Below are 12,181 nucleotides of genomic sequence, written 5' to 3'. Positions count from 1 at the left end.
GTATTGTACTTTTAGTAATTTGGTTAAAAGGAAAACAAATTATCAGTAGTATAAAACCCAATTACAAGAAAATTGACTGCTTTGAGGGAATTAAAACTTCTGATGGAGAGTCAAAAGCCATCTGATATCACTGTGACGGAATATCCGTAAGAGGACTTGTATTTTACCGAATGAGGAAAGTAGTCCTGGTTTCCTCTTAGGGCATCTCCACCACACTAGAGGGGGCTATTGTACTGAATTTGCTTACTTAATGTTCAAAATAATCTTTTTCTATAGATTTGACGTGGCTTTCCTTAAATTGAGAATCAGAAATGTATAGAATGATGATTTATGCCCTCATATACTTCTCATATGGGGCAACCAAATTTCCCTTCAGAGGGTCACTAGTCTTCATAGTCAAAGGGACTAGGTGTCCAGTACCTACCAAATCCTCCCAAATTCGCAAGAGTCAGACAAAGCAATCATCCCACAGCCTACACTGGACACTTTTAATCAAGGATTCCTTTGGAAAAGTTGGATACTTTTATTATATTAAAACACCCAAAGATCCACTGAATTACATTACTTATGTTTGCTCTATGCTTTATTGTGTCAAGGTAGAGAATGAACATTATTTTTGTACATTTGTAGTGTATCACCACCTAGTAAAAAGGTGAACCAAGTTCTACATTTAGCCATAAACTCCTGCTGGAACCCAGCAAAATTGTGTATTTATGGAATTAGTATTAGCAATCATAAATCTAGCTATAATGAGAGAGAATTTTAGAGGATGGGAGGCTGACCATATAACATTTGAAGGACTTGTTAAAAATCTTCTGTTTTACAAAACTTAGTTCTCTGATGGTCTTTGAAGCAATTACCTAACAACTTCTAAGAGAACAGAGCCTACATGTGAGAACCCGCAGTATGCTAGGGAAGGCGATGGGGACGTAGGACTCTGTTTGCTGGGGTATAAGACTAAACAGGATGCACAAATCTGGAAAAAACTCACAGGTCATCTTGCACTCAGAAAATGAAGTGGTCCGCCCAAGGTCACACAGCTAGGATTCCAATTCTGACTGAGTCCACCCACATCTCTGTGCTGTGTAAGCGCTTCCATTTTGAGGACTACATCGTTATTCGTCACTGTGAGCAGTACATGGAACCAAGCATTTTGTTCCTGCTTTGCAAACAAAAAAAAGATTCAAGAAAAAAATCTTTTAAAGACATAGGGGGAAAAAAAAGGAAAGACCTAGATAGTAAAAATATTCCTTTGGAATAGAATTAAGAAGCCTTGACCCCATATTCTGACTCTAGCCACTAAGAGGCACTCCTTCCCAGAAGAAGCAAAGTATCAGCTCTGTGGTGTGAAGCAGAAAGTTCCTTTTCCACATGAAGATTTTTACTTTTTATTTTATGGCTTAACTGTATATGACCCAGTAATGAAATCAGTTAGCAAAACGAGGAAAAACTCCCTGTGCGAGTGGTAAACGCTGTGCAGTGGCCCCCTTCTTCCACACACTGTGGGTACGCAGAGCCCCGGGCGAGGCCGTCATGTCACCTCTCTTTCCTGTCCCCCCAGGACTGCTCTACGTTGGCTTTAGTGCCTGCATGTTCGGTCTCTACAGCTTCATGCCAGTCGTCATAAAGAAAACCAGCGCCACTTCGGTCAACCTCTCCTTGCTCACAGCAGATTTGTACAGCCTGTTCTGCGGATTGTTTCTCTTCCACTATAAGGTAAGTGGAGTCAGTGCTCCTTTGTGAAGATGACACCTGGTGGGAAATAACACATAGAGGTGGGAATGCCCTGCTACGGAGCACAACTCGGTGTGCCCACCCCGGGGATCTGGGTATTCACACCTCTGCTAGGACAGAGGCAACATTTTGTCACAAGAGACTAATGACTACAGGCACTTGATAGTGAAAGATAAACTACCATGGAGAGAAGGGCTTTAGGATAGTAGGAGGCACTTTTTCTGATACTGTGCACCCCAGAAGCTACTCTTTTTTCCAGCTTAAAGCTAAGATTTGCACAGTTCCCAAATTCTCACCACAAAATGGATTCTACCAAAGAGAAAAGATCCAGTTCCTGCAATTTCTGTTTTGCAGACATTTTCATAGCAAGCAGGAATGGAAAATGCTAATAGACTCAGAATAATGTTTCTTTACTGAAAGTTTAGGGCTTGGAGTAAATGAATGCAGAGATCTTGTGAAACATTTGCAGTTCAGCTATCAGCCCCAAGAAAAGAAGGAAGTATGCCCACCCACGGCACACAGGACTCATCGGTTATGGCAACCTAAAGTCAGATGCTATCCTGTAAACAATGTACTCACCTCCAACATTGAACAATCCGTGAGGATTGGGATAGGAGAAGAGACCCATTTCCCATCCCTTCACTAGTCCTACAAGATAAGGGTCAATGGAGACTATGAGCAGGGTGAGAAAGGATGAGTATGAAGTATCCAAACCAGAAAAGACCAAAATAGGAGCAGGAAAAGAAGAGACAGAAGGAAGCGATATTACTCTGACCATTTTTAGCCAAGGGCTTCACCGGTGATATTACAGGTAACACCACTGGCCCATGGGTGGGGCCCACTGATGGGGCCTCTTGGTGGGCAGGCTTCAACCAGGTCAAACTGATTTTGGAAATTCCCTGAGAAATGCTGAGCTAGAAAGAGTATGTGCTTGAGAGGACCAGAGACAAAGCAGCTGAAGTGAATAATCAGAAATACTACTGGAGGGGCGCCTGGGTGGCTCAGTGGATGAGGGTCTGCCTTTGGCTCAGGGCATGATCCCAGGGTCCAGGGATTGAGTCCCACATTGGGCTCCCTGCAAGGAGCCTGCTTCTCCCTCTGCCTGTGTCTCTGCCTCTCTGTGTGTGTGTCTCGTGAATGAATAAATTTAAAAATCTTAAAAAGAAAAAAAGAAATATAACTGGATAAGCCAAAGTCATAGCCAAGAAACACTGAGTAGGGCAGACGAGGTGGAACAGAGGTCACAAACAAGGTTAGCACAGAGGCCCAGAAGCGCACCTGGAAAAGGAGAGGTGGAGAGACTGGCTGTGGCAATGACAGAGATAAAGTGCTGAGTCCCTGTTTTACGAGAAGCCCTGTGCCCAGTGCGGTGGCCAAAATGACAGCTGAAAGGACTGGACAGCCTTTCTACATTGTCTGTAATTTGTTTTGTCTAGATGGTACAATCTCGGTGTCCTGAGCACACCCTGGCCCTCACTAAGGCAAAAAGTAAAGTCACGGCCTGGTCCCTCCTGTCCCCCATTGCATGGTTGGGAAGACTGGCTCCCCTGAGAAGCCCCCTGCAACACACCCAGTTCTTTTCCAGAGCTCTGGGGACCACCTGGCCCTGGTCTTGGGTGGGAGCCAGTGGCTGTCATTTTTCTTCTCAACTCTACAGCTAGGCATCCGCATCTAGCGCCTTCCCAAGTGGGACTTGGATTCCCAGCAGTTATTCCTGTGGTGGTTTTTATAAGCTCCTGAACTAAACAGATCATTTTAATCCTCCTTCAGGAAAGACCCCTAGAACCTCTTGCTCTGACTCAGGACTGGAGCAAGTTTTCCGGGCAGCCCAGATCCAGTCTGGCCCTCCGTGTCCCCACCGCAGTATCCCTGCAAGTCTACCTTCACTGGGGGATTTGCAAACAGTGCAGATCCATGGGTCACCTCAGAGCCACAGAACCAGTATGGGGGGATGTGTCTGGGGGAGTCTACACACTTGATAGGCTCCCTGGTGAAGCCCATGTTCTCTGACTTTGAGAACAAACAGCTGAGAGGGCTACCTGAAGGGCGCCCATCCCTGTATGAATGTCACTCCTTCCGCCTGCACTGACTTTTGGCTAGACTCTGGGGCTCTCCTCGTGACCGAGCATCAGAAATTAAGAAGCTGATGCCTCAGGTCAGAGGGTACTAACCCCCCAGCATCTGTGTGTTAGGATAAGGAAGTTTGCAGAAGAGGAAACCATGTAGTAACCCTTCATCAAGCCATCAGACGACAGGCTATCGTATCTGAAAATTGAATTCTTGCATTCATCAGTTTGGAGGTGTAATGGATGTTTTTACTTCTTAAAGCAATGTTTCCCTATATACACATATTTTGTTACTATCTAACAGGTAAATTTCTTTAATGCAACAATTGATTCAACACAATAAGTATTTTCTCTAGTTAAAATTGATTGCTTAATTTTTTTAATTAAATTTCCAAGGTAAGAATAGATTCATATGTAGTTTTAAGAAATAATACAGAGAGATCCCATTTACCCTCTACTTAGTTTCCCCCATTGGTAACATCTTGCGAAACTATAGCATAGTCAGGATATCAACACTGAGGCCAACGGTATTCGAAGCAATTTCACCCCCACCAGGGAGGCTCCTGTTGTCTTTCACAGCCATGCCTACCTACGCTCACCCACCTCCATAATGCTGCCAAACCTTGCTTCTATTCCGCATTTTTCTAAATTTGTCACTTCAAGAATGGTATATAAATGGAACTATATAGTGTGTAACCTTTTGGGTTGGACTTTTTTTCACTCAGCATAATTCTCTAGAGATTCATCTAGATTGTTTCATATGTCGTTAGCCCATTCCTTTTCATTGCTGAGCACTAGTCCATGATATGGATGTCCCACGATTTATTTAACCATTCCTTCCATGAAGGACATCCGGATTTTCTCTATTTGGGACTATTATAAATAAAGCTGCTCTGAACATCCATGTACAGGTTCGTGTATGAACAGTTGTCATTGCCCTGAAATAAACACCCAAGAGTCCAATGGCCAGGCATACAGTTGTAACATGTTTAGTTTTATAAGAAACTGCCAGACTGTTTCAGAGTGGTCTGTTGTCTTTTATTACAAATACATATTCATTGTGAGAAAGTCAGAAAATACAGAAAATACTATTACACATTGGTACAATATTATAGTGTGTATATATATTTACGTAATATGTATATAGAGATGTTCTTATAGTATATATATATTTTAGAGTTCATTTACATTTTAACACGAATTTAATAAAAATGTAATAAAATTTTAATAAAAACTGCTTTGTTATATGCTCTATGTAAACTATCTATATATAATATATATGTGAGTCTGAATGAGTGGTTCTCAGCTCTGGCTATTGTTACTTATTATCTGCAAAGAAATAAGTTAAATACTCAGCTTAAATCTAAAACTTAAAAAAAAAAAAAACCTTCCTTTGCCTATTTTCTAAAAGAATCTTCCAAGCAGTGATTGAATTTGCAGTCAAATATTCATTGCTGGAAAATCCAGAATATTTTCTCCCACTGGGCCCAGCTTACCTGCCTCTGAAATTGGCCTTGGGCTTCCCAGATGTGAAGCTCTCTAGAGCTAGAGAGAAGGGTGGGTCTGAGTGGCTCGTAGATTTCCCACGACAGCCAGATGGGCCATATCAGAAAATTGATTTTTAAATAATGCTTATTGGAGGTACTTTTATCATAATGAGTAATTTATGGTCAATGGAAAAATCTTGACAAATTTTGCAAAGTTCAAAAATGATGATGTCACAGGATGGGTGTGTGTGTGTGTTTAGGGATAAGGAAAAGGTGGTTATATTTTCATGTATCTTATACTTTGAAGAAATGTCTATTTAATTGTCTTGCCCATTTTAACTGGTTATTTGGGATTTTTTTAATCAATGATTGTAATATTTATTTATATATGCGGGGTAGTGTACACCTCTCAGATACATGATTTGTAAATATTTTCTTCCACTCTGTAGTTTTTAATTTTGATGAAGTCCCAATTAATCAATTTGGTTATACTTTTAAAAACATGAAAGGAACCAAGTCAATTCCACCATGGATTCCGGGCTACCAGGTCTTCCCTGGTGGTCGCCAGCAGTGCTCCTCTCCAGGGCTGCTTAGTCATGATTGCCAGTTGCCTCAAATTGCCTACTCTGAGGGGATGGATGAAAGTCACAGCCTAAGGAGGAGAAAATAGGGTGACTTTAACTATATATAGAGAGTGTAGTGGGGAAGAGAGTTTAAGCCAGTACCCTCAACCTTGGCTGCACATTGGAATCACCTGAAGAGTTTTAAAAATACTGATGGTTGGGTACCACTCCCACTGATTCTGATTTATGCAGTCTGCAGTATGGCCTGGGCTTTAGATTTTTTAAGTCTCCCTAGATGATCCTATTATGCAGCCAGCATCGAGAGCCACTGCTTCATACTGACTCTATGTGGCTTGTAGGCACGTGGAACTAGGACCAAAGGGCGAAGATTATAAGATTATAGCTAAATATAGAGAAATATTGTTAGCAATTAGTCATCCAATGTGGAATAGACTGTCTTGGGAGCTCTTTTCCCTGGAGGAAGCTGGACAAGAATAAGAGAGGGACAATGTAAAGGGGCCTCACACTTTAGTACAGAGGATTGACCAATCACCCCTGAGTTCTCATTGAGTTTTTCTACAGTCTGCACTTATAGTTTATTCCTTCACTTAATCATGATGTCTTTACTCTAAATAATCTTCTGGTCCAGTTATAAATATCTGCAAGTTGAAAGGGGAGGGCTATTTGCTCACAGATGTTGCTTACCCAGGCAGAACTAAATGATTAAATGAACCTCTCCTGCCCAACATTGATTATTTGCTTTTTCTCGCTTTCCACCCTTGGAAAAAAATCCATTCCCTTCCCACCCATCAGTCCACTGTCTGCACCTTCTCTGCAAAAGATGCATTGTGTTGACTGGACAATAAAGCCCCGTGTCCCAGGGAGGCAAATGACTAGATTCTGCATTAGTCGGCCTGCATGGGATAGCGCTCTTACAAACTCTATTTTACAAGCCTTTTGAGAGATGGTTACATATTTCTGTTCTTATAACCTGATGATAGTACTAAATCCAGAACACTAAATCTATAGCAATCCATGGAAAGTATAGGAAGTGAGTTTTATTGGGCCTCAGAGATCCCCCAAAGCCTGAAACTCAGGAAGGGATTTACATGAGAGCTTTACAATTTGATGATGTGTTGGCTTTTCAAGGTTAGAGCTCAATCAGTTATAAACTCTATCCCCTTATTTTAACGCACAAACAGGACACTTTCGAAACAGAAAGGATTAGATTCCTATGGCTACTCTCACAAATTACCACCTAGTGACTTACACCACCACAGATTTATTATCTTGCAGCATTGGAAGTCAGAAGTCTCACTGGGCTAAAACTGCTAACAGAGCTATGTGGCTTCTGGAGGCTTTAGGGAAAGAATCTGTTTCCTCACCCCTTCTAGATTCTAGAAGCTGTCTACAGTCCCTGGCTTGTGGCCCCTTCCTCTATCTGGAAAGCCAGTGGTATCGCATCTTCAAATCTGACCCTGTGTGATCATATTGGGCACACCCAGATAATCCAGGATAATCTCCCCTGATTTAATCGCATCTGCAGAGTCCCTTTTACCACAGAAAGTAACATATTCACAGGTGCCGGGGATTAGGATGCAAACACCTTTGAGGGCCATTATTCCACCTACCACAAGAGGAGTGTTCATAATTACACCAAGATAAGTGAGGGTACATTGGCTCCAAGCCTGGCCAGCTAAGACATGAGGCTGAGCTCTCTAGAAGCTGCAACTGGCCAATAAAGACACATTCTCCACCTAGACAGGCACTGTGCTCTATTGAATTTCCCAACTGATTTTTAAAGTCGTTGTGGTTACCTGCTCGTATGTGACTTTAACAAAGAGAACAACACTCAGTCATGCGTGGAGAAAAAGGTTTGGGGCAGGAGGGCTACTGGATGCCTCCTGGGTGAAGTATGAACTCAGCCTCCTGGTGTGGGAAGCAGAGCACGGCCTGCCAAGTCAAGGGAGATTTAAAGTGCGCCTTCTTTTTACTCTTTAAGTACTTTGGACCAGTTATTTATTCTTTTCCAGTTTCAAGGCGATGAGACGTGGCTTATGGAGTGTTTGGAGGGAGTAGATAATTTATAAATAGTGACCGGTAGTGATGCATTTCTCTGATTAAATGCAAGCCTCCGGATTGGTCATCCCTAACTCATTCCATTTTTTTTCAAGACTTTGTAACGAGGTGTACCTTTTAACAATTTTTTCGTTGAGTTTTACTCTTACTCCTTGTTTGAAAAGGCAAAACTGGATCTCATGCATACAAATGTACCAGTCATTGTCAGCTGAGTTCCTTGATTCTCTCATTGCTTACAATAGACTTTTTACGTGGTAGCCATAAATACCAAACATTTGGGGGCTGTTAAGATAAAATACCAATAAATTCTTTTACAGTATGCCATCCTATGCTGAACATTCTTCAGGAAAATAGCAGCCGATGTTGAGTATGCAGAATATTCCCTTTTGCTTGACATTTAAAACAGAAAATGGCTTACTCTGCACATTTTGCTATTACTTTTTCGAGCCTTAATATGCCACAGAATAGCTACAATAAAGTTGGGAGTAGTTTCATAAGAAGCAATTATGTTTGTAGCTATATCAAAACAAACATGAAATTGATAGAGAAGACATGAACATTATAAATTCTCTCCAAGTTCCCTTTAAATGCTCCCCCTACACCACTGGCTTATATGGTTCCCCACACTGACAGCCTGAAACTGCAGCTGATCCTGTTGGAAAAGTAACATTTTAGGAAAGGAAGGCCTCCCACAACTTACAGTCTTCCATCGGGAAAATTTTTTTGTCATCCAAATATTCACTACTAAAAAAGGGGGGGAGAGAAATGTCAAAATCATGCATCCAACTAGGCCACTTCAGCTACTCCGGGTACTGTGATTCAAGGTGAATATTTTGGAATTTCATCTGCATGTGTTCATTAGAAAGCGTGCTGCATGGTGTTGCCTCATCTTTGTACCCCATACATTTTTTTTTGTAATTACTGTGAGTTGCTTTTGACAAATAATCATAAACTTTTCTTGCATTGTCAACTACCTATTGCAGCAATCCAGATTACACCCTATGAGGACAGGTGTAGAGTCCCATGATCCTCCCTGACCCCTTCAGTCAGCCACTAAAAATTTGATCCCACGCGTGCCAGTTGGTCTTACTGGTTTTGTTGTTCTCGTTGTTGTTGTTGTTATAAGAGATTTGGCAAGAAAAGTTTAATCACCCAGGATGTGGGGATAATTTAATAATATAGGATTACACACGAAATTTAAAAGGACTTCATTCAGCAAATATTTATTTATTCTATGCCGGCTCTGTGCCAGGTACCGTTTTGGTGCTTAACTTTTCATTTATAAATAAAGATGACAGGAACACCAAAAATCACCAAGTGGATTAATGCAAAGGCTCAGAGTCCAAACTACTGAAACTTGAATAGCCCAGCAATCTCAAGCATCCTTAACATCTGAGCACCAATGCCAGAGAGTTTGCAGAGATTGCGTTAACAGTGGGATCTTTCATTAGCTACGGATCAGAATCTGGAGCCAAGCAACCGTGTTGATCCTCTGCAGTGCTGAGCAATTTGAGTAATGGAACTTCACTTGAAAAGCGAGGCCAGGCAGCCTCAGCCTGTGGCAGCCGATGAGCATAAAAGCGGTAGTACACATCTTACTTAGAAAAGTACCCTCATGAGCAGCTTCTTATATTTCTTTTTTGTGAGAACGGCATCTTCAAAGGCTATGATTTTTAAGTTGATAGTATTAAAATGTAATTATAAATGGGAGACTTTAAAATTAACACTTAGCCTTTATGACTCTTTTCATATTTTTTGAACTGTCTCTGGTGAGTAGAGAATTGGGGAAATTGGCATCATTGAGGCTCCCAAAGCATTTCACATGAAATATCGAGGTAATAGAGCAATGAACATTTGAACCCGGTTTCCCCCAGCCTGGAAACTCAGTACAGTGCCTTTTAAGGTCTCCATCTTGCTAAATTAGTAAGGGTAAGTGTTGCTACCTTCTGTGGGTGGAAGAAAGTGCTTCCCGTGCAACCATTCAGAAACCCGGACTCCTTCCATCTTGTGGCTCTGCCATCCTCTATGGATTAACAAACTGTCATCTGTGACCTAGCCCCTTGTTTTTGTGAATATAGTTTTATTGGTGTACACCCATGCCCATTTCTTTTATGTTAACCGTGGCTGCTTTTGCTCTACAACAACAGCACTGAATAGTCATGACAGAGGCCATGTGATGCACAAGCCACAATGCACAAAGCATTTACTCTCTGGCCCTGTAAGAAAAATTTTGCCAGCCCCTAGGCTAGGTTTTCGAAGTCCTTTGCAGAGCTGTCTGTTTAGACAGCCTGGAGGCCTTTATGGCTGTGTCTAGAGTAGTATACATAACTTCCTCATCATTGTTTTAGCCAGAACTCAGTCTATTGGCCCCACCTAATTGCAAGGGAATCTGGGAAATGTAGTTAAGTTATTTGTCCAGGAAGAAAAAAAAATAGGTTTAGTGGACACAGAGCCAATCTCTGCTACATCAGCAATTTCCATTTACTAGGAATATTGGAAGGATTAAAGAAATTGGAGATACATTGTGAGGCAAGTCCAGAATTATGGGCAGAAGTCAAAACTTCTTTTACGTAAATCTATTCATAAACTCCACATCACAAACAAATACTGTGAACTCACGTCATGAGGACAAGCTAGCTGTAGGGAAAAATGGAATGAGCTAGAGGAGTTGCAGAAGCCTCAAGTGGAAAGGTTTGTGGTTGCACTGGAGTGGAGCCAGGAAAAACCAGCTATTGTCTCCCAAGAGAATGCATGGGATGTGTTTGTCATCAGATGCAGAGTCCAGCCTCCTCTTACATACTCAGACACCTAATTTTGTCACCAGACCCATGTGTGTCCATCTCCTGTGGACTAGAATATTAATGACACAAGCTCTCAGAAATCAGAGCATCAGCTTGCTGAGATGAAGAACAAAGGTTGGCTCAAACATAAAGGCTGAAGCAGAGCCACCACCCTTCACATCTTCAGGGGCTACTGCGGATAGACTTGTTTTCAACTCTATATTTAAAAGTGCTGAGAGTTTTTATGTACTGCCTTCTATGAAAGGTAATACTGTCCCTCCCTCATTTCCTGACTTCTTTATACTGTTTTTATATTAGCAATGATTTTAGAGTTAATTTTTATCAGTATAAGCCCTAGGGATTTTAATCCCATTCCCCTGAAATGCAGGCTCTTCTTTTCTGAATTCTTTATTTTACTTTATCTCTTAGTTGGCTGGATTTCACTACTGGTAGTGTCAGAAAGCAATGTATGGTTGCACAGGCTGTCCACAGTGCAATTTGTTCATCTCTAGGGAATATTTTCCCACAGATGGTAATCAAGTGCCTCGAAGAAAGGGAGACTTCATAGTCACTCGAAAAATGCCATCGGGCTGGTGGTGGGTCTGTTAAGAACTGTTTATAGGGCCAGTATCTCCCAAGTCTTTGCTTCCTTGAAAACATGTACTTATTCATATTCAAAAGATAATTTTCCTCGGTTGCATTTTGTTTTTCTTGGAACTTTATAGTTATTGGGATTTGTTTTGTTTTGTTTTTTGAAAACCTGAGCACTGCCCCCAAGTCCTTTTCAGTCTTTTGAGTTACTGGATTTTGTCATTCAGTTGTTTGAGAGTTTCCCCAGAAAGAGCCTACAAGGGGCTCTTTTTGTTTGAGAATATCTCTCATGTCTTTACACTTGTAGGTCAGGTTGGCCTGTGACCTATTGCACTCCCAGGGGTGCAATTCCTTGGTCGCCTTGAAATACGCCCCCACACTGCAGTTCTCCAGAGAGCCCCAGATAACAGTAGATTCCAATCCTCTCCCACTCTTGCCTCCTTGAGAATATGAGGTAGTGGGAAAGGGTTTTTGTTCCTGAGAATGTTTCCTTGGCTTTTTCCTAAGTTTGCCTAATCACCACTTAGCCTGTTCTCTCCAAATTCGAGAGAGATCTGAAAGTATATTCACCAAAATGTGAACATGAGTCCAAGGGCAGACAGAATGGCAGAGTGGTTGCGTGCCTGAGCCCAAGCTCCAGGGTCAGACCACCCAGGTGCTAATTTCAATTCCCTCTCCACCAGTGGGTCCCTAACTTTTCTGTGCTATGGGCCCCTTTATTGGTCTGGTAAAGCCTAGAGATCCCTTTCACAATGTTTTTAAATGTCTAAAATAAAATACGTAGCATTACAAAGCAAGCTGGTCATATTAAAATAGAGTTATCAAAATATTATTAAATGTGATGATATAGTGATATACAAATCACAGGATCCCGAAGCACA

The 12,181-nt window shown here is 41.6% G+C and overlaps 1 protein-coding gene across 2 annotated transcripts in view; it reads left to right on the top strand.

Moving 5' to 3' along the window:
- SLC35F1 (solute carrier family 35 member F1) overlaps positions 1-12,181 on the top strand; it is a 381,287-nt gene that overhangs the window by 353,141 nt on the left and 15,965 nt on the right. For both annotated transcript variants that reach the window (XM_072765394.1, XM_072765396.1), the window contains exon 7: positions 1,562-1,716. In XM_072765394.1, the coding sequence (XP_072621495.1) occupies positions 1,562-1,716 (155 nt within the window). The remainder of the gene's footprint in view (positions 1-1,561; positions 1,717-12,181) is intronic.

The sequence above is a fragment of the Vulpes vulpes genome, chromosome 1, assembly GCF_048418805.1.
Source record: "Vulpes vulpes isolate BD-2025 chromosome 1, VulVul3, whole genome shotgun sequence".
Taxonomy (NCBI): Eukaryota; Metazoa; Chordata; class Mammalia; order Carnivora; family Canidae; genus Vulpes; species Vulpes vulpes.
The sequence above is the reverse complement of the archived record's forward strand: the minus strand, read 5'-3'. Positions and strand labels throughout refer to the sequence as shown.